At 43.4% G+C, this 22,787-nt stretch overlaps 2 protein-coding genes across 2 annotated transcripts; both read left to right on the top strand.

The window, feature by feature from the left end:
- The first annotated feature begins 381 nt into the window (after positions 1–381).
- On the top strand, positions 382–10,936 carry serpinh1a (serpin peptidase inhibitor, clade H (heat shock protein 47), member 1a). Its single transcript, XM_084028379.1, has 5 exons — positions 382–538; positions 2,328–2,949; positions 3,039–3,137; positions 8,925–9,157; positions 9,913–10,936. Exons 2-5 carry the CDS (start codon positions 2,352–2,354, stop codon positions 10,213–10,215), a joined length of 1,233 nt encoding a protein of 410 aa, XP_083884505.1. The 5' UTR covers positions 382–538; positions 2,328–2,351; the 3' UTR covers positions 10,216–10,936.
- A 1,486-nt stretch (positions 10,937–12,422) lies between these two features.
- acer3 (alkaline ceramidase 3) lies at positions 12,423–20,789 on the top strand. The gene is made up of 11 exons (XM_084028835.1): positions 12,423–12,577; positions 14,694–14,804; positions 14,970–15,022; positions 15,255–15,307; positions 15,719–15,800; positions 15,904–15,939; positions 16,773–16,831; positions 16,947–17,048; positions 17,346–17,450; positions 18,347–18,392; positions 18,514–20,789. The coding sequence occupies exons 1-11, from the start codon at positions 12,475–12,477 to the stop codon at positions 18,565–18,567; spliced, it is 804 nt and encodes a 267-aa protein (XP_083884961.1). The 5' UTR covers positions 12,423–12,474; the 3' UTR covers positions 18,568–20,789.
- The last annotated feature ends 1,998 nt before the right edge of the window (positions 20,790–22,787 follow it).

Below are 22,787 nucleotides of genomic sequence, written 5' to 3'. Positions count from 1 at the left end.
TATAGTGAAACAATAATAAATATAATTTATTTGTGAAAAATGTATTTTACTGAGGAGTGAGTTCAGAAGTGAAGCCACCAGAGAAGCATGTACGCATGTGTAATAGCTACACACAAAACAACAAAATGTTTTATCACCACTCTACTTTGTTACAAATACAACTCTCTTAGTAAAAACTGATGAAGCTGCCTTAGATACTGAGGTGAAACCATCGTGTATTTGAGTGAAACATAATCAGTAAGTAATGAGGGGAAACGTATGGGTCACTGAGCAGTCGGTGTCTGAGCAGGTTCAGGCTTTAGGACCTGGAGGGGGAGGATTCTTCTGGCCTGAATGCTCTGGGCGGGACCGGGACTGGAAGGAAGATCCCAGTTCAGAGATTTTAATCTCTCTCTGAGAACCGGGACTGAAAAATCCTGCATCTGTCTCGCAAAACTCTGATTCACACCATTAAAGACACTTAAAGCCGATCAGAGCTGGGGGATCTATTTGCAAGCAAGTTTGAGGAGAAGCTGCAGAATTGATTGAGCCTAATAAGGTAAGATCACAACATACTGCTAGTGAGGGGGGAAGGGAGAGTCTGCAGTGTTCAGCTGGAGGGAAATGCCCAGGCATGTGAAAAGAGGCCACAAAGTCAGATCTGGGACATGCAGTTTGAGATTCCACTGCAGAGTCATTCTGTCTGGTTCATCCAAGTTGTTGGAAGAGTTTTCAAAAATAAGAAGAAAGTAAAAAAAAGTGTTGCTCAAAGGTAGAGTTCAGACACTTAGGGAGTTTAGGGAGTCTGTTATCGACATAGTGTTTTTCAAAATACATTAATTTTATCGATTTTATCACACTTTGTAAATCCTCATCATTCATTCACAGAAACGCTCATGACCAGGTATAAATTGGCTTAATTAATTTGGCTTTAAGATTATTAACCTGGTATGGATCCATGAAAAGGATTTTAATGAATACAAACCAAATATATCAGTCACTGTGTAATAGAAAGTATTTCAAAATGTCACATGCAGTGTAGTTAGATCACATCATCATCAACATCATGAATCTAATTTGAAAATAATACTCAATATTTAAAAAGTTGAAGAATTTTGATCTCTTTCATGCACAGATCTGGGTCAGATATGGGCCTTATCGTTGTCTGTAAGCCTGTAGAAACATGTCTGCTGAGAGAAGACTCTTTATGTATCTCGTCCTTCTCCCCAAAGTGGACGACTGGACGTGCTTAATGCATTTTATTAAGAGGCTGATACACACACGCAGACTCATTCCCATTGTTGAACCCCCCCAAATAGGCACAAAACCTCCTCTTCACTATATAGTGGATCATTGATTTAGTGTGTCTCAGCACATAGTCACTCGTCCACACCATGAAGAACCAATCAGCATCAAGCAGGCATTTTCCCCTGTGGAGAGTTTTTTAAATCTTAAATCTTTTGTGTTGCCAAGATATGAAGAACTCCGACCCAGCTGGCCAATTTGTTTAGCTTAGTTACATCCCACAGCTGCCTACGTGGCTTTTATGTAAGTCTTGCCTTGAGGTCTACTGGGAGAGATCTGGCTTGTATGGTATTGTCTGACTCAACTTCCCCTGCTATTATTTTTAAAAACTGCAGAGCAAACTGCCAGCAATGCCACAGTTTGGAAAAGTGAGTTGAACAAGATATTTCAAACTGAAACAGAACGATTATCAACTGGACAGAGTTGTCTGTCTTCTTAGTAGAGCTGTTGAAGTGCCTTATACTTCCATTCTCTCTACTGGCCTTCAGGTGGCGACTCCTCTGGTTGCAAAAAGAAGTCTGATTACATGGAAGTCTATGAAAAAAGCCCCTACTTATCACCTGATTTATTATAAACATTAGTTTATTGTCTCAATCTGTAGTTTCAAGTCTTCTTCAATCCAGCATGATGTTCATTTAGCAAATTATGATCCATAAAGCAGGGGATGCTTTAGGGCGGGGTTTGCATTCATCAGATCCACCCGTCGCTCCTCCGCAGTCCAAATATGGTCACTTCCATTTGTTAGTTGCAAAAATTCCACAGCCAACAGCCAAAATTAAAGATGGCGACCTTGAGACTTCAAAACCACGGTCGACAAACCAACGGGTGACGTTACCATGACTACATCCACTAACACTTTACAGTTAGCGTATGTTTGTTATCAATTTAGATGATGTCATTGTGTATCACAATATCGCAACGTATGATTTCATCAATGTGATTCCATTGAAAGATGATAAATCAGCATATTGGATTATTGCCCGGCCCTGCTTCTTAGATCAGGAAATGACATTAATGACTGGTTTGTCCTCTTCTTCCTGTAGGTTTTGTCTGATTACCATTACACCATGTGGGTGACAAACCTGGTATCCCTCGTCCTGCTGGCCACTTCAGCTTCAGCTGCCACGGCGGCTTCACCAGACAAAGTCCTCAGTAAACATGCCACCATCCTGGCTGACAACAGTGCAAAGTTGGCTTTCAGTCTCTACCAAAACATGGTGAAGGAAAAAAGTATGGAAAACATCCTCATTTCCCCTGTGGTGGTGGCCTCCTCTCTGGGTCTGGTAGCTCTTGGGGGCAAAGCCTCCACTGCTTCTCAGGTTAAAACCATCCTGAACGCGGCCAAAGTTAAAGACGAGCAGCTGCACTCTGGTCTGGCTGAGCTGCTGACTGAGGTGAGTGACCCAAAGAGCCGCAATGTCACCTGGAAGATCAGCAGCCGCCTATATGGACCCAGCGCCGTCAACTTTGTGGAGGATTTTGTCAAGAGCAGCAAAAAGCATTATAATTGCGACCACTCCAAGATCAACTTCAGAGATAAGAAGAGTGCCGTGGACTCCATCAACCAGTGGGCAGCCAAGTCTACCGATGGCAAACTGCCCGAGGTCACCAAGGACGTGGAGCAGACCGACGGGGCCATGATCATCAATGCTATGTTCTTCAAACGTGAGTCTGCAGACAGCCTGTGTATGTGCAGGTTTATACCTTTAAATTCTCTCATAATGAAACGTTTGTTTTTGTTGTATTTCTCATAGCTCACTGGGATGAGCAGTTCCATCATAAGATGGTGGACAACCGTGGATTTATGGTTTCCCGTAGCTACACTGTTTCAGTAGAGATGATGCACCGCACAGGTAGGTGGAGGCAGTCGGGATGGTCATTTACATTTTAATGAGCTTATTAGTCATGTTCATGTGCTTAATGTCATCACTAACGTTTTTGCAGAAGTGTAAATATCCAAAAGTGTTTTTTGTAACCAGCGCAATTTATTTCATGAATTGACAAAATACATGAACGCTGCAGCACTCTATTTATAATAAATGTACCCCTTGCCATTTTAAGTGTCCACATTTGAGTGACAGATTTCACTTCTGTTCCAAAAGTAAGTCAACTTAATTCAACATCATCATCACATTTGCAATAATGCAAATAAACAAAACAAACATTCTCAGAATAAAAGCTCACTCAATAGTATTTCAATGTAATATTATTGTTGATTAAATAGTTCTTTTTTAGTGGCCTTTTATAAATATTCATGGCATATTACATATCATGTATATAATAAACGTACCTGCTGTACAGGACAAGGAGAAAGTGGTTCACTTATGTGTATTGTTTGTTACGGCTTGAGGAAGGATTTAGTCTGGACCCGAAAATGCAGAGTTGTAACAGATTTATTCCAAACAAAGTATCAACAGAAATCGCCTTAGCAAGGGAAAAAATGTTCTAAGAAGTTTAAACAACGAAAAGGGTCTTCACAAAACGAAGTAACAACACAAAGTCACCACGAGGGGAAAAACCTACTAGTAATCACTAAACAGGAAAAGAGCAACGAACCACCGGATCGTGGAGAGAGGCGAGGAATCTGCTCAGAGACATGTACATGCGAGAAGGACAAAGGATCATCTGGCACAGGGCAGACAGAGCAGTTGGCTTAAGAAGCCGGCCAAACGAGCTGATAGGCAGCAGGTGTGTCTCGTGAACTGCCCTGGAGCACCGGCCCCGCCCCTCTCCGCTCACCTGAAAAAAAGGAAAAGAAGGTGAGGAACACAAAACAAGACCTGAACCACCACAGTACCCCCCCCCTAATGGACGCCTCCTGGCGTCCTACCAGGCTTACCCGGGTACCTAACATAGAAATCTTGCAGCAGCTGTGGATCGAGGATGAGGGAGCGTGGGAGCCATGAACGCTCCTCGGGGCCGTACCCCTCCCAGTCGACCAGAAACTGAAAGCCGCGACCCCTCCTGCGGACGTCCAAGATTTCCTTCACCGTGTATACTGGATGACCATCGATGATGCGGGGAGCTGGCGGTAGCGGAGCAGGGGGCTGAAGGGGACTGTCTGTGACCGGTTTGAGCAGTGAGACGTGGAAAACCGGGTGGATCTTGAGGGCGGCGGGGAGGCGGAGTCGGACGGCGCTGGGGTTGATGATCTTTTCAATAGGGTAGGGGCCGATGAATCGGGGAGCCAGCTTCCGGGAGTCGGTTTGAAGGGGAAGGTCCCGGGACGACAGCCAGACCTGTTGGCCCACCTGATAGGCCGGAGCTGGGGTCCGATGGCGGTCCGCCAAACGTCGGTTTCGCTCCGCGGTCCTGCTCAGGGCTGTGCGGGCCTCCCTCCAGACCCGGCGGACCCTGTGAAACTGGGCTTGTACTGAGGGAACCGCTGCGTCGGACTCCTGGCTAGGGAACAGGGGAGGCTGATAGCCCGAGGTCACCATAAAGGGTGACATACCAGTGGCCGAGCTGATCAAGGTATTGTGGGCATATTCGACCCAGGGGAGGTGTGTGGCCCAGGAAGCGGGGAGACGAGAAGCGACGCAGCGGAGGGCGGACTCAAGGTCCTGGTTAGCCCGCTCTGTTTGGCCGTTCGTCTGAGGGTGATAGCCGGACGACAGGCTGGCGGTGGCCCCCAGGGCCCGACAGAAAGCCCCCCAGACTCGAGAGGTGAATTGTGGACCTCGGTCTGACACAATGTCCAAGGGGATGCCATGGAGCCTGAACACATGTTGAATGAGCAGGTTAGCGGTCTCCAAGGCGTTGGGCAGTTTCGGGAGGGGAACAAAATGAACCGCCTTGGAGAACCGATCAACAATGGTTAAGATGGTGTCATTACCTTCTGAGGGAGGGAGGCCGGTGACGAAATCCACAGCGATGTGTGACCATGGGCGTGGGGGAACAGGTAGAGGCTGCAGCAAACCAGCTGGAGGACGATGAGAAGCTTTACTGCGCGAACACTCAGGGCAGGAGGCAACGAACGTCCTGACATCAGCTGCCATTGATGGCCACCAGAAGCGTTGCCGGACCAGTGCTAGCGTGCGATATACACCAGGATGACAGGCTACTCGAGAGGTGTGGCCCCAGATGAGTACTGAAGACCTAGCAGCCGGAGGAACGAACAGCTGTCCAGGTGGGCAGCCATCAGGGACCGGCTGATTCTGCTGGGCGTCTTGTACTTCCTGCTCCACCTGCCACTGCAACGCTCCCACCACACGTTGAGAAGGAAGGATCATCTCCTCCTCTGCCTTCCCTTCCTCCACAGTGAACTGACGTGAGAGGGCATCTGGCTTCACGTTCCGGGAACCAGGGCGGTAGGTCATGGTGAAGTTGAACCGCCCCAGAAAAAGCGCCCAGCGTGCTTGACGGGAGTTCAACCTCCGGGCGGTACGCAGGTAAGCCAGGTTTTTGTGGTCAGTCCAGATTATGAAGGGATGAACAGCCCCCTCCAGCCAATGCCGCCACTGTTGAAGAGCCAGCACCACCGCTAACAACTCACGGTTCCCCACATCGTAGTTCCGTTCTGCTGGGGAGAGGCGTCGAGAAAAGAATGCACACGGGTGGAGTTTGTTGTCCGCAGGGAGACGCTGGGAGAGGACGGCCCCGACCCCAGAGTCCGAGGCATCAACCTCGACCACAAACTGCTGCTCGGGATCTGGGTGAACAAGAACAGGCGCTTTAGTAAACATCTCCTTTAAAATAGTGAAAGCGTGATTGGCTGCTGGAGTCCAACAGAAACTGACCTTACTGGAGGTGAGTTGTGTGAGAGGGGAAGCAAGCTGGCTGTAATTTCGTATGAAACGACGGTAAAAGTTAGCAAATCCTAAAAATCTTTGGAGATCTTTTCTGGACGCGGGAGTGGGCCATTCCCTGACCGCCTCCACTTTGGAGGGGTCGGCACGGAGCTGGCCTTTCTCCACAATGTACCCCAAGAAGCTCACTGAGGGGACGTGAAACTCACACTTCTCTGCTTTAACAAACAATTTGTTCTCCAGCAGCCGGGTCAGCACATCACGGACATGAAGCACATGGTCTTCCTGAGAACGAGAGAAGATTAAAATATCATCCAGATACACGAAGACAACTCTGTCTAACAAGTCTCTTAACACGTCGTTAACCAGTGATTGGAAAATCGCTGGGGCGTTGGTTAGGCCGAATGGCATAACCAGGTACTCATAATGCCCCAAGTGAGTGTTGAAGGCGGTCTTCCATTCATCACCCTCACGTACCCGTACCAAATGGTAGGCGTTGCGCAGATCCAGCTTTGTGAAGACTGTGGCATGGTGCAGCGGACTGAAGGCAGAGTCAATGAGAGGCAGGGGGTATTTGTTCTTCACGGTGATGGCATTAAGCCCTGTATAGTCAATACAGGGGCGTAAAGTCTTGTCTTTTTTGGCCACAAAGAAAAACCCCGCCCCCACCGGGGACGATGAGGGCCTTATCAGCCCTGCTGCCAAGGAGTCGTTAACGTATGTCCCCATGGCCTCTCGTTCTGGTTTTGTAAGGTTGTACAAACGTCTAGTGGGGAGTGGGGCACCAGGGAGTAAGTCAATAGCACAGTCATAAGGACGGTGTGGAGGAAGTGTGTTTGCGGAGGTCTTGCTGAAAACTTCTCTTAAATCATGATATACTCTGGGAACATTTGACAAATCTATGACCTCTGTTTGCTGAGCGGGAGCAGGGGACCTGGCTGGAATGGCTGACTGGAGGCAACAGGCGTGACAATGTGAACTCCATTCCCGGATGGAGGCCGTAGGCCAGTCTATATGTGGGTTGTGTTTTTTTAACCATGGTATGCCCAACACCACAGGAGTATGAGGGGAAGAGATGACAAACAGTTCTACAAATTCATGGTGATTGCTGGAGAGGATGAGTTTTAGCGGGTCGGTGCGGTGGGTGACTATCTCCAGTAGCTTACCGTCAATGGCCAGGACCTCTTTAGGGGAGGTAAGTTTATGTAGGGGCAAATTGTTCGTCTTAACAAAGTTAACATCAATGAAATTGTCGTCAGCTCCTGAGTCGACCAGGACTGCGACTGGGAGCGAACGTTGTGGCCCGTGAATCATACCTGCAACCTGTATGCGGGATGAAGTAGGGGAAGAGATTCGGCTCACCAGAGTTCCCCCATCTACTGGCGAGCCTTGTCTTTTGGCAGCTCTGGGCAGCTGGTGAGGAAGTGTCCAGGGTGGCCGCAGTAGAGGCAGAGCTTCCCCATTATGCGTCTCCGTCGTTCTGCCAGCGTGAGATGAGCTCGTCCCAGCTGCATGGGTTCTTCTTCTGGGGTGTGAAGAGTCCCTGGGGCTGCCAAGGTGGCGCTGTTGACTGTCGGTGATGTCTCGAGGAGGCTGGACTGGGAAGCGACGAGGGGCCGTCTTCTTCTTCCCTCTGTTCTCTCTCTATTTCTTTCCCTGATCCGATTATCCAACCGTATGGCCATGTCTATCAACTGGTTCAGGGAGGTGCTATCGTCACGAGTGGCTAACTCGTCTTTCATAACCCCCGATAAACCTTTTAAAAACACTGCTTGTAGAGCTGAGTCCCCCCACCCACTTTCTGCTGCCAAGATGCGAAACTCTACCGCATACTGGGATACTGAGAGAGAGCCCTGATGTAAGTCCAGAAGCTGGCTTATGGCCTGTGTGCCCTTTACGGGATGATCAAACACCATTTTCATTTCCTCTATGAACGAATGGTAATCAGATGTGATGGCTGAGTTCTGACTGGAGATGGCTAACGACCATGCGGCCGCCTGTCCTGTTAGCAAGCTCATGATAAATGCTATTTTGGACTGGTGTGTGGAATAAGTGCCTGGCTGTTGACTAAAAACTAGTGAGCATTGGTGAAGAAATTGTGCACAAGTCCCTAAATCTCCTGCATATCTGGCGGGGGTAGGGATGTAGGGCTCACGGGGCTGCAGCGGGGAACTGACGGGTGCGTCAGCTGCAGGAAGTGGTGGTGATGAGTCCGGGGATGGAGCCAGCCGCTCAAGCAGGAGAGCTAGCTGTCCCCTCATCTGCGCCATGCTTGTCGTCATCTGCTGGAGGTGCTCTGTGGTTTGCTGCAGGACCGACTCCTGCTGGTTAAGCCTGCTCGCTTGGTCGGCAAAGGCATGTTTGAAGCCCTCGATCTCCGCTGGGTCCATGATGGCCAGATGATTCTGTTACGGCTTGAGGAAGGATTTAGTCTGGACCCGAAAATGCAGAGTTGTAACAGATTTATTCCAAACAAAGTATCAACAGAAATCGCCTTAGCAAGGGAAAAAATGTTCTAAGAAGTTTAAACAACGAAAAGGGTCTTCACAAAACGAAGTAACAACACAAAGTCACCACGAGGGGAAAAACCTACTAGTAATCACTAAACAGGAAAAGAGCAACGAACCACCGGATCGTGGAGAGAGGCGAGGAATCTGCTCAGAGACATGTACATGCGAGAAGGACAAAGGATCATCTGGCACAGGGCAGACAGAGCAGTTGGCTTAAGAAGCCGGCCAAACGAGCTGATAGGCAGCAGGTGTGTCTCGTGAACTGCCCTGGAGCACCGGCCCCGCCCCTCTCCGCTCACCTGAAAAAAAGGAAAAGAAGGTGAGGAACACAAAACAAGACCTGAACCACCACATTGTTGCTGCATTTATTTTGTTTCTGCAGGCCTCTATGGCTTCTATAATGACCAGACCAATATGTTGACCATCCTGAGCATGCCTCTGGCTCATAAGAAGTCCACTGTGGTGCTCATCATGCCCCACACTGTGGAACCGCTGGAGAGACTGGAGAAGATCCTGACCAAGAAGCAGCTGGATACGTGGATGGGCAAGCTGAAGCAGACAGCGGTGGCCGTGTCTCTGCCCAAAGTCAGCATGGAAGTCAGTCACAACCTGCAGGTAAGAGATGCAACCGGCTAACGATAGCACAGCTATGTGTCTGCTATGTATCTGGCTGCTTGTATACCAGGGGGGTCAAACTCATTGTAGTTCATGGGCCACTTTCAGCCTAGTATGATCTCACGTGGGCCGACAGCGTTAAACCATTATGCTTAACATCCTATGATGATTTTCTCTTTCTCTAAGTGTAATAAAGTGCATTCTGCAAATGTTTACACAACGAACAAATGAACGCTGATCTCTCGGCTACGACTAAAAAACCGACTGAAATCTCACAACTGCCAACCGTCCATCTGTTCTTGCTTCTTTTTCTCTATGAGTGCGATAGTTGCGGCGACTTTTATGTTCCTTGAGCAATGAAAGCTGCTGTGAACATACCATGTATACGTATATGTTATAAAGAAATAAGAGCTGGACCGGTTCTCTTGGACCCAACAGTGTGTCCACGTTTCCAGCAGCAGTGTCTCCTGTGTGAACCCTAGCCTGCAATGACATGTGTTGTGTCACGTAGCCTCTACATACTGTAAGCATGTAGTATCTATAGAAGCCTAGCTGCTACATGGAGCGTGACGGTGGACAAATAGGATCAGCAGTGGATTTTATTGAAAAATGTATTGAAAATTAATGATTTCCATGCAATTTTCACACTTTGCAAAGTCATCCAGTGGGCTGGATTGGACCCTTTGGCGGCTGGTTTTGTTCCTAGGGCTGTATTTTGACACCCCTGTTTTATATAATGTGAATTTCCCATTTAGAAACACCTTGGGGAGCTGGGCCTGACGGAGGCCGTGGACAAATCCAAAGCTGACCTGTCCAACATCTCTGGGAAGAAGGATCTCTACCTGGCCAGCGTCTTCCACGCCTCGGCCATGGAATGGGACACTGCTGGAAACGAAATGGACATGAGCATCTTCAGCACGGAAAAGCTGAAAAACCCCAAGCTGTTCTACGCCGACCACCCTTTCATCTTCCTAGTGAAGGACCAGAAGACCAACTCCATCCTGTTCATCGGCAGGATGGTCAGGCCCAAGGGTGATAAGATGAGAGATGAATTGTAATCAGATTACGTTAAGAGCCTGACTGTGTGTTTTCTACTGGTGAATTATGTTGAGAGAAGTGGGAAATGAAATGCACGTTTCAAATGGCAAAGTGCATTCCTTTACGTCACATGCCAACAGCATTCCACAACACGTGGCTGGAGAGATGTGTTTTGACCCAGTGTTTTAGCGAGCAAAGCATTGTGCACAAACTCCCTTTTTATCTTGAAGAATATTTGAAATCACTATGTGGACTTTTTTTCCCCCTCTTTTATATTGGCAGATCATATTATGGACTGAAGACTTACATTAAGTACGATTCCCCTAATTCATGCCTATAATGTTGACACAGTGTATGGAGAAGACCTGTGTGAAACATTATCATTAAGTTCCAGCACAAAGTCTTTTTAACAGTCTTTTTAAAACGCGAACAACAATCTTACTTTTGTCGAGATTTTATGGTGCTTGTTGTTTAATTTAACTTTAAATGTTTTAGTCCTTTGCACTGCTTTCCACCACAATCATATAGTTTTAACCAAGAGGCTACGTTGTTGTTTTTTCTTATTATTGATCCTCCCTGAATGCACTGATCTACACTGGCAACCAAACCAACTCATGGGTGATTTATTAAGAACCATCTAGAAAACAATGTGTGCAAATCCAAAATATAAATATCTTTAAACTGTTACAAATGTCCGGATTTTGCAATAAAAATACAGAGAAAAATACATTAAAAAGCCAACAGGTGTCATTTTCATTTGAGATATTTGGTGGTGACATTGTTCTGGGTGTAACAGAAGACGGTCTGCTCGGATATCTGTTGGAGATAGCAGTTTGGCCTTGGGCAGGTCTGTTGAATACAGCTGAATAACATGAGAACATTCCAGTGAAGCTGGTGGCGATGTGATAGAGTTGTAATGGGACACGCTACCTGATAAGATTAGACCAAACAAAACAGTTGGGTCCATCCAGATGAGAAGTTCAGCTGCTCCAATGAGCCAAGACACATCATCAACCTTCAACCTGAGTGTTTGCATTCACAGGGACATATTCTCGAAAAATAATGATTCTTTACTTCATGGATAACAACAGAAATAATTTACTTGGCTAAGGAGAAAATTAAAAAAGGAGATTATCAGTGTTTTGTTTGTCCTTGGTCCCTTTTTTAGTTTATTGCACCACCGAGAGGACATCTGGGTTCATGACACAACAAAGATTGTTTTTCATGAAGTGGACAATAATCACACATTCATGGGTGGGTGTATTGCATCAAAATACCATTCAGAGGCATCTCCCAGTAAGTAATGAATTGCCAATTAAACAAGTTTATTATGCTTATGAATTACTATGAATTTCCCTTAGAAATGATGCCAAAAGTATTTGTTAGTAATGTTTTTATTAATATAAAGTGAATATGTATAATGCTAGGCTTCTAGGATTCAAATGACTCCATTACATACATGTAAACCATGGAGTGGGAAGTGGTTGAGGCTTGTAGCCTATGTAATTAAGAAGGTATTTCTTTTTTTTACGTGCTTATTTCCCTATATAGGATATGCTGTACAACATCATCATCTCAAACCTGTAAATGAGTGCATTTCCTTGAGCAGGAGGCATAGAGGCTACAGACTTGTACCTAACCTCTAACAAAGTACTGCATTCATGTTATCAGTCACCTGCCGAAGGGTAGGAGAGATAACAGTCTGCTTCATAGCCTGAAGTTTAATTCAACAAGCTGACTCTATGTTGGTCCTTTATCGTCGTATGTTGGTTCGTAACGTGCCTGTTGCTTTGCTTGCGTGTCATTGCAGTGTTTATCTTGAAAAATGAGAATGTCATGTCACGATTGTCTTGGCATGACTTGTCTGTCTTGTATGATAATGTATTCTTTTTAATTTGGGTTGTATTTTTAACTGTAACTCACATATAAAATGCTATTTCATTCAGGGCTCTTAACATGTTCATTTTTTAGCAGAGTATTACACATGTTAGGTTACAAATAAGCAGAAATCAAATAGAACAGAGAATTTGAGATATTATCTGCACCTAGAATTATACTTCTGGTAGCTAAATAACACACGTCCTCAGTGATAACGGTGAAAGGCTAATGAGCAGGCTAATAGGAGTGGTTCTATCTACAGTGTCGCGTAATAACCGTTTGTTTACCGGACTTTGTCCCGCCTTCCTGTCGCTCGTGAGGAGGAGGGCTCGAGGAGGGTGCTCGCGCAGTGATGGGACTACAAACCCGTTAGCACCCACAGCCTCCTCCTCTCTTCCATCATGGCTCCCTCGGCAGACAGGCACGGATACTGGGGGCGGCCGACCTCAACGCTGGACTGGTGCGAAGAGAACTACGTCGCCTCTGTTTACATCGCGGAATTTTGTGAGTCACACACAGCTGCATCGTTTTCTCCAAAAATGGTGTTTCGTTGAAGGAGACTTCTGTGCAGGACGATGCCTACAGTGCACGTCCTGTTGTAACGTCAACACGAAGCGCGAGCCGCGGCTTTCACCATCATTTAGTGGATGTATGGCCATTTATGTCACCGTGGTTGCGATACGAATGGTCGGTAACTTAATAATGTTATGTTAGCTAGCTCACTCGACATTGCACACAGAGCTAACGCGTCAGCCGTCAACCTGTTCTATTATCGGTGAGCGTCACGTTATCACTAGTCTCGCTTTACGTTATCACCGTTGAACGCAACATGATTCCACGGTGGCTTTTATTTGTATTTCAGCTATCGTGATGTTTCCTCTTCACAAGGTAGCATTTCTGTCATTTACAGGAAACACTTGGAAGTTGATGAAACATTTCCTCCATGCCATCAGGGCGACTCGTTGTTTTTGTCCAACGATACAAACTGGTTCTTCAGGAACCATTATCTTAGATTAAAACATGTTTAGTGTTGATGAAAACAACTGTCAACAGGATTTAGCGCGGGTGTGATACATGATATAAAGATGATTCAGCTACTTCTAACGAGAATTGAATTGTTTCCTTAAGAAGCATTGAGGCAAAACTACTGTACAATGGACAAACCCCCCCACTAATTGATGCTTTTAAATGACTCTTGATTGTGCAGAAATCGCATGAGGACGAGGCTAGTATTCAAAAGATTTATACTCCATGTATTAATTAGTAATACAAAGAAAAGCCTCTTTCAGCGAATGCCTGCCACAATAAATCAGTCATTAAGCCAGAGGTCCTAAAATTCTAGTGTTAGACCAAGGGTGAACTGGAGCCCAGTGGGTCAGGGTTTAGTTGGATTGTTGCTCTTGTACACACAATAGTTCCAAACCAGGCCACTAGCTGTGGAGTAAATGTTAAAGCCCTACTGTATCCATCATAGTATATTAATTCACTTAATTTAATAACGTTATAGACATTGACACTGGTGTGAATGCTGGATATACAGTATATACTGACAGTTGAAGCTTTTGTTTGCGCAAATAACACACGCTGGCCCAGCGAGGTAGTTGTCTATACCACAGAAGAATTGTTTGACATTTAAACGTTTATTCAGGTTACAATGGTTGGTTGGAATGTGACCTTGTTGATGTGGAAAAGAGACACCATGGTTATAAGCCTCATTTGATGAGTGCTTTTGTGCGTTATTTCTACATCAGCACATGGTGATGGGAGAAAGCAGACACAGAGAGGAGGGCATATAGAGTCCGTCACACAGGGGACAGGCGTCTCATCGCATTCACATTAGCAGTCGTCATTGAAATGTAAAAAAACAGAAACACTTGAATGCTGTATTATTGTTGGGGTGTGTGCGTTCATTATCAGAATGCAAAGTCCACACAATTTTGAAAAACAAAAAAAACCTTGGCTTTTATCAGACACTTGCAGATAAAGGCTGTGTGTCAATACTAGTAAGCACTGGCAAAGTGGCAGTATTAGACTCACCCACAGGTTGTTTTTATGCCTAAACTCACAAAACTGTTACTTATCATCACAATTGAAAGCTTTTACTCCTGTAGTCTATTGACGACTTTGTAGAAAACAATATAGATTATATAACAATATAGATCATTATTTTATTCAACATTTCTATCTGCAGTACATCTTTGAGCCACATGAAGGTTTGTGTTGTCGATAATTGTAGTCTACTTATAACATTGAATATAATATGAAAGGCTACTGTACATTTGGTTTGTTTTACTGATAATAGGAAATTAAAAGAATAGATAACATGTTAACTGCACCTAAAGTCATTTAATTGGTGCCATTTATAAAGTATTTGACATGTGTACATATTTCCAATAATAAATGCATATGATTTATGGATATCTAATTGAAAAAGCTGGTTTACCTATTCAATATAATATAAGAGGATGTGGAAATGCCAGGAAAAATAGTCATAAATGTCATAGTGTACTTTCACTCCTGTCATGTCACCCAGTCACCGAGGTGATAGTTCAGAGGTGTCTAGATATTGTACAGGTCATTTAATCTGGCTCTACTTTGTCTCTGCTGTCTTTTTGAACAGGGAACACGGTCAGTAACCTGATTATGATTCTTCCTCCCATTTATGGGGCCATCCAGACGTTTCGAGACGGCCTCGAGTTTCGCTATATCTGCTCTTTCCTTGGTCTGGCAGGTTAGTTTGTGATGACACTGAAGCAAACCCAGCTCTTGTTTACACGTTGCAGTTACTGACAACAGGCTTTCCTGTCGCACAGTATTTTCTGCTGAATCATATTGCGTACACTTGAGAATGTCCTGACTTTGAATTGTAATGTTTGGTGGGGTTGTCTGTGCCCAGCTGTTGGTGTTGGTTCCTGGTGCTTCCACATGACGCTGCTGTATGAGATGCAGGTGGGCTACTACAATGTTATATACGTATATACAGATTTTAAAACATCATCAACAAGTGGGAACACAATATGTTTTTATATACATTTTTGCATGAATCGGACTCATTGTAATAATGTATTCGTCATAGATTTATGAGGTCAAACTTTTGCTGCCTAATGCAATGTTCAGTTATGCTGAAACAGAGTAATCTCATAGTGATATACATGTATCTCCCTTGTGTTCTCATTTGCAGTTACTGGACGAGTTGCCGATGATTTACAGTACATGCGTCTTTGTCTACTGTCTGTAAGTTGGATTTATTGCTTTTGAAGCAGTGCATTGCTGTGTGTTTGTGGCTGTAAAATGAATTATTAAATCCTTTACTGATCACTTGATCCATTCTGAGCAAGCAATGTATCATCTTCTTGTGGCTGTAGAGTGTACAGTATGAAATGGAACTAGTGATGTTTATTTCTTCCACTTTAGCTCAGCTTGTTAAGTTGTTAAACCATCTGATGCTCTTCACTGGTTACCATACATGTGTCTAGGCAAATTTAATTTCCAAATTATCCTGCCAAAATAATTACGAATCAATCATCAAATCCTGCTAATGATCAAATCTGTTAAAACCTCTCGGTTATTATTTGCTCTGCACTGTTTTATTTTTTTTTCACGCTGAGCATGTTAGATGAAGACATTTCTTTCTGTGTTTTTCAGATATGAGTGTTTCAAACAAGAGAAAACCATCAGCTTATTTCCTATTGCATTATTATTAATCTTCAGTGTCTCAGTCACTGTGGTGAGTATCCACATTCACATAACAGCGATCATTTAGTTTGGACCACAATGAAGATCAATTCTCCCCCACATCCTCTTGAATTGTTCTGTGTTTGCTTATGCAGGTATACCTACAGTGGAAGGAGCCTGTCTTTCACCAGGTAAGGGAGTGTTCTGCGTCAATTTCCTCGGACAGCTCATTGTTTGCCTAGGGCTCAGTTTGCCTGAAGTCATTCTTACCTTGTGTAAACACTACAAAGTAATGTAGTACTAAGGCTCGTATAGCGCCAGACTAATTGGACATGGTTCCTACGGCAGATCTGGACCTCACCTTCATTTCACCATAAGGCCCAAAATCTTATAGCCATACAAACCTTTAAATATACACGGCCTCTTCTGTTCTACCCAGAGTTTCACAGGACCTGCTTCATGGCTCATGTTGCGTGTGTTGCTTTACAACAGTTAGGACAAGGTGACAAAGCTGCTTTTGTTTACTCTTTGGAGCTGGCTTTGTTGACTGATCACACCGTCAGTGAACAGGTACATGGAGTGAGGTTCAAATGACGACTATCACTATTTCAGTATTCTTCTGCTGCTTTTAAATACAGTTTGTACTGAGTGCATGGAGCATTTGTGTTAAGCCAAGTGTACTTGTGACCCCTGATTTCAGCGTATGACCTTAGTGTGGACATGAGTTGTGTGCAAAGAGTGTTTTTTTCTCCTTCATTGATTATTTCATTTTAAGGATTAACAGTCTATGGCTCGATTAGTGACTAGCATTCTATGTTTTTCAAGTGGATATTTCTGAAAATGGGAAATCACCACGATCAAATTAAATTGTGAATGTTTTTTATCTCGATCTGCTTTAAAATCCTTTATCTTCCCATCCATTAGTGGTCGTCACCAGAGCCTTAAAGGGAACATTTGTATTTTTCTTGCCCCACAAGCCTTTGCAGTGCTTCAAAGCCAAATTAATAATGGTGTCTTCTTCTAGGTCATGTATGGTGCTCTAGTAGCTTGCCTAGTGATGCGTTCTATCTTCATCGTTACATGGTAAGTTTGCCAACAGGACTGTTAAAATAAATGGACATATCAAAGGTATGGCTGCTCATGAATATTCAAAGTAACAGCTTACAGGTTTATTTTCTTGTTTTTGTTTGGACGTTAGGGTGTACCCGTGGCTCAGACCGCTCTGTTACACCTCCTTAGGAGTCTTTCTGTTGGGATTTCTACTGTGGAACATTGACAACATCTTCTGTGACACATTAAGGTGAGTAATGGCTGTGGAAAATATTATGGGTCGAGTGTATAATTTTTTTAAATGTAATTTTGGAATTCTGGGTTAGTTATCCTCCATTTACCAGCAGTGGTGTCAAAAATGTTCCCATAAACTGTGACAGTAACCTAACATCATAATAACAATGTAAACCATTTTTCTCCTCTGAAGTAATGTAAAGTAATGTTGTGAAGTGTGTTTATTAGTATCCTGTTCTGGATGATCCAAAACTGTTGGAAATGCAATGTTTGTTTTGTTGTCAACACATTTAACACATCTTTGGTGTCTCAGAGCCAGCAGAGAAACGCTCCCCCCTGGTGTTGGAGTGGTAACACAGTTCCATGCCTGGTGGCACATCTTCACAGGCCTTGGATCCTACCTGCACATACTTCTCAGGTAAACTCCCGTTTCAGTAAAAGGAGACAGTGTCGTGATGCCTCTGTGCTGCAACAGCCGTGGTACTGTTTTCAGTAGGAATGCACCAATACCTTTTTTCAAACCTAGTACAAGTACTTACATTGCTTACACTACTTGACAATACCATGTACCGATATGCCTACTTAATAATACTATTACAGTTCTAACAATAACTTTGAAAACATGTTTTATTTTCATCAGAAAATCCTCACTTTCTGACTGTAACTGATTGAAAATTCAACATTATGCTGTTGCTGATATTTTAACTTTCAACTTTGTGTCTTCCTGACACAAACAGAGTTTGCAGTAGGGAAATTAAAAAATCACCATTTAACTGTGCTATCAGTTACACATTTCAAAGAAACACTCAAAATGAAAAAGCTAATGGAGAATTGTGCTGGTCCACCATAAAGGTCAGTCCACCTTAAGTGTTCCTGAGCTGGAGCAGTCAGAGTTGTTGCTGACTTCGGGGCCAACTCCCTCCACTTTAACTATCAGCTGGCTGAAAACAAGACTGAACCTGATGATGATTTCTTCATCAGGTTATTGTTGTAGCTTATTTTGCTCAACTGATGAGAGGTGTGTTGGAGTAGTTTTATGAGTGTGTGTACATGACCACATTATCAGACTTGATGCTGGTATCGTGCGTCCCTAGTTATCAGGTTGTCCATCCATCCAGCCGTTTGTCTGGGACAGACACTGTGACCATGCAAAAAGACTCGAGGATTCATTTGCTTATTATGACAATTTCACACAACATTTGTTAAAAGGATCAAATGATGAAGGGATGGACTGGTTGACAGAGGGATACAGCTGCAAAGTTGTCATTATGGTTGTGTTGAGACATGTTCAATCTGATGTTCTTCTTCTTTTAGCCTGCAGATCAGATCAACCTACCTCAAGCACAGACCAAATGTAAAGGTATGTCCAGCATTAAGCTGTTGTATGTGTGTGTGTGTGTATACACATATATATATATTGTAGCTTTTTAATGAATTGCATTCATTCATTGAATTATTTGTCTCATCCTAACTTTGTTTAGTTTCTTTGTGGAGTCTGGCCCACATTGCACATTGAACCACAGAAGACGAGCTGAGTTTTGGTGACTGCCATATCCAGACACCATCAACACAGGGACCTGCCAATGCCCACTGCTGGGACCTCAGTCCACAGCTAGGGGGCATGTGGACCCAAGGTACCACCCCAGGGGCCCTTTGGTTCTGCAATGTGGGGATTTACTAAGAACAGTATAGCACTGAGTCCAGTATAAAGAAATGGAAGATGTTTTTCTTTTCATCAAATCCTAATTTATTAGATTAGCTTTTCTATAATTTTAATGAAGTATAATAATTGTATTTGCTCCTTCCTTTTGAATGCAGATATAATGTGTAGTCCACTGCAGTGGTAAATGTTGAAGGAGGTATGTGTGTTATCTTAGGAGAAGGGAAAACAGTGTAATTATTCATCCATTAACATATGTGTTGTTGTACGTTTGATTCTGTGGATATTTGAAACTCCTAAGCTTAAATATATTGAAATAGATCCAGAAATATCATATAAAACATTTGCATTTGTGTAGTTTACACATAGTTAAGGGAGCTCTACTAATAACACAGTGTTATCAGTTCCCTTTTCAAGGGATATTGTATTGTTTTTGGATGTGCTCACTGCATATGGGGAAGAAAATAATACTGCGTTATTGTAGCTTAGCTGTCTTGATGAGAAGAAGCTCCCTTGCTTTGCTTTCATTGCCAAATTTGCTGTAATGTGTGGGAAATGTTTTACCTTGTTGTATTCAAGAGAGTTGCTAATAGTTTTCTTACAAAAGATTATTAGGCCGAATTTTAATTTTGTGTTGAACAGGGTTCAAATTGTCCGAGGTCCGCAAAGCAAGTTAAACATCTTTGGACAGCTGGAGCGTCTGTGGACCGAACACCTCCACAGCACTGCACACACATTTGTGAAGGACGACCATTTAACAGCCTCCCCTCGACCCACACAGGTTGACTTTAAGGCTGTATGAGAATTACAATGAGCCTTCCTCAGGGTGGGACCCGTTGGTTGGGTTGTGACCAGCATTTAGAGGGTCTGCTCAAGGTGGCTGATGTGTGCAGCTAGCTTGGAGTGTACATGGAGTTAAAATGCTGATAGTTGAAACACATAACGAAACAGGCAAACAAACAAACAAATATTATAATTGACATTCAGTCAAAGGACCAAGTGAATGAAAGGAACATGTTTGAAGCATTACATCCTCTTAACCTGCAGGGAATGAGGTCCGAGACACAGCCATTTACTTTTACCTCCAGCTTTGTTTGAAGAAATCTCCTTTATACCTACCTAATTATTAGAAAATACTTTATTGAAGCCAACATTTTATTTATGACATCTTATTTATTTGTCCTTTTGTGTTTCATTTATTTACACCTTGCATGAAGGTGAGAAGTCCAATGGCACATACGCACCTGGTAGGGGAACATCGATGTGAAACAGCTCATGATATAACCACTAGGTGGCATACATTTCCAGCTTATTTCAGACATTGCCAAACATGCCGTTGTGCATGGATGAACTATCTACCTACTGTAGAATTCTTAGGATCCCATATAAAGGGTGTGGTGTGGAAAGAAGGGCATTTGTTCATGTACATTGTCTGTCCTGCTGCTGTGAAATTGTGGATTTGTAATGGTAACAATAGAACCTGGAGCTTGAATAACCGCCGGAAGATGTGCATCATTATTGTTTGTTGTTATTGTGATTTATTTATTTTTGTGTGGCCTCCTAAACTGCTGCGTGATCCAGCACACAACGTATTCATATTTCATGACGCATACATACATGCCTCTGACTGAAAAACATTCATAAGCACAATGTATGAAAGATACGTATTAACATTGTTCAAGCGTGTGGAATCTTCAATGTGTGTTATTATCTTGACGTCGCTGCTCGTCAGGGGAGGTGAGCAGCTGTCAAAGAGGGTGCCTTATTGTTATCCTTGCAGTCCAAGTAATCCAAGTTGCCTTGATGTTCGTGATAAACACACCATTCAACCGTTGCTTGCGTGCCCTTCCCCTGGTTCCAAGCCGTCTAAAGCATCAGGACAAACAGTATCTGCTGTCAATGCAAAGGTTGTGTCTGCAATCATTTCATGAGTCCACCATCTTAGTCACAGCTTGTTCTACTCATGGAAGGGGAAAACAAACGTATACGTGTTGAGGCCAGAAGAGCAAACTCTGCTGTCATTTTTGTTGACCGTTGGTCATGTGCCAGTCTTTAATGATGTCCTGTTGTCAAATAAAACAAATAAATATAAAATGTGTCTACAGAAGAGCCTCTTGTCCTCTCTGTGAAGCCGTACATTGGATTTCACTTCATGTTTCGAATGTCGATTTTTTGAGAAGAGCCATAGCTGTTTACAACAAATGTATGTCAATAGTGATCACTGTCCTACTCACACATGACTCATGATTTCTTTATCTACACTTTTGAGCATCTAATCACAGATAAGTGATGTTGTTAGAGTTGGATTGAGTCATACAACCCAAGGTGTGACCGGCATTAGTGACCGTGGCAGATCATCACACCTGTTTCCGCTTCTTTACATTGGCTCCCTGTTTGTTTTGGGATTCATGGGATTCAAGACTACATTTTAGACCTTTTAATCTCATATGAACCTTAAAGTTATTTGAGATCATGGGACTGTGGTCTCCTGACTCCAGAGTCCAGGATGAAAACTAATCTCAGGGGACCGAGTCAGTGTCATCTTCAAGTCTTTTCAAAAAACATATTTTTACCAGAAAGTCAGCAAATTTGCCACTTAATAAACTCGCAAATTTGCCACTTTTATTCTCTGAATATTGCCCCTCTCTTGGCTTTCTACAGTCGCCCTAATACGCCGCCGTACCTTTGTGCTTTGTTTGATAAGTGCTCTATACATTTTACATTCCAACTATTATTACTAGTAAAATGGTGCATCCTAAAAAAAAATCTTCCTGTGTCCCAGTGAGACCAAACGTCTGTCAACATGCATCACAGTTGATCATAAAAACCACAGAGGCTTGTTCGTGTTGGACGCAGTTCAAAATGTGCGTCAGGATCCAGTTACTGATTTGCTCCTTTGTGAGACACATGGGTTAGTCATGAGGAGCTGCCCACGGGTTTGAGAAGTGATGACGGTGTGTGTTTGTGCTGTTTGTGTTGCTGGAGGCCATATGCAGCAGAGCATGTTGATACAAAGACAGCTCACAAATATGTGACAGCGCTGAGTATAATGACAGTGATGTTAATGCTACTGAGCACTTTAAAAAATGTGACCCTGTAGGCAAACAAAAGCCCATTAAAGTAGGCTGTAGCATGAACCCTGCTAACATTGCTAATAGAAGAATGTAGAAGCAGGTAATGTAAATAAATGAGGTTTCTGTAGAATCAGTATATACAGTATGTCACCGGGTCGGTTTAAATGAATATGGAACAGAAAATTAAAGATTTCATTTCCGCCTGACAACAACAGAGCATATCAACGGTGAGAATTTCAGCTCCTCATTCATGATGCTGTTGATTTATTTCCAATGACACTTAGGCTCATAACAAGCAATATATATATATATATATATATATATATATATATATATATATATATATATATATATATATATATATATATATAAAAAAAAAAAAAAAAAAATTCAACTAATCAATGGGCCTCATTAAATAAAAATGCATATAGCCAAGTTTCAAAAATGAATATTTACCGACTGAAACTATGTCACCACATTCTTTTTCTTGGACCACATTATCGTCATCTGTTAGTTTGACAGGAATAGTATTGTGAACTCTGTTATCGAGAGGATTTTTGACTGTGCAAGACAGATGGATTCTGGGTCAGGCTTGGGCTTGCTTCAGACTCGTGGTGTGGAGCGGCTGGAGTGGGATGTAGTGCGTGGACGCTCCGTCCTTTTAAAAATGCCGCTCTGCACTCCAAAATCCATCCGCTTGCTCTCTGCTCACATGCTCTGAAGAACACTGTACATTGTTGGAGTGAATATCCCTTTGGAATGAGGAAGTTCAACATTTGCAACATTTCAACATTTGGTTGCAAAAAGAAGTCAGATTGCATTGAAGTCTTGATGTATTATCTCAGTAAACATTGTAAACATGAGTTGATGGTCTCAATCTCTAGTTCCATGTCTTCTTCAATACAGCACGATGTTCATCTCGGGTCAAATCGTTTTTCGGCGGTTTTAGCCGAGATTCTTCCTGTTTAGTGGGTATGGTAGATGAAAAACGCTTCGACATGCTTAACATGTCCTAATCTAG

Source organism: Eutrigla gurnardus (genome assembly GCF_963514095.1).
Source record: "Eutrigla gurnardus genome assembly, chromosome: 15".
NCBI classification, from domain to species: Eukaryota; Metazoa; Chordata; class Actinopteri; order Perciformes; family Triglidae; genus Eutrigla; species Eutrigla gurnardus.
The sequence above is the reverse complement of the archived record's forward strand: the minus strand, read 5'-3'. Positions and strand labels throughout refer to the sequence as shown.

What these genes read in the sequence shown, in the direction of transcription:
- serpinh1a (XM_084028379.1), top strand. Translation starts at nt 2,352, where the DNA reads ATGTGGGTGACAAACCTGGTATCCCTCGTCCTGCTGGCCACTTCAGCT. An exon ending in CAATGCTATGTTCTTCAAAC is followed by an intron (nt 2,950 to 3,038) that starts GTGAGTCTGCAG and finishes TATTTCTCATAG; the next exon opens with CTCACTGGGATGAGCAGTTC. An exon ending in AGAGATGATGCACCGCACAG is followed by an intron (nt 3,138 to 8,924) that starts GTAGGTGGAGGC and finishes TTGTTTCTGCAG; the next exon opens with GCCTCTATGGCTTCTATAAT.
- acer3 (XM_084028835.1), top strand. Translation starts at nt 12,475, where the DNA reads ATGGCTCCCTCGGCAGACAGGCACGGATACTGGGGGCGGCCGACCTCA. An exon ending in TCAGTGTCTCAGTCACTGTG is followed by an intron (nt 15,801 to 15,903) that starts GTGAGTATCCAC and finishes TTGCTTATGCAG; the next exon opens with GTATACCTACAGTGGAAGGA. An exon ending in TCTATCTTCATCGTTACATG is followed by an intron (nt 16,832 to 16,946) that starts GTAAGTTTGCCA and finishes TTTGGACGTTAG; the next exon opens with GGTGTACCCGTGGCTCAGAC.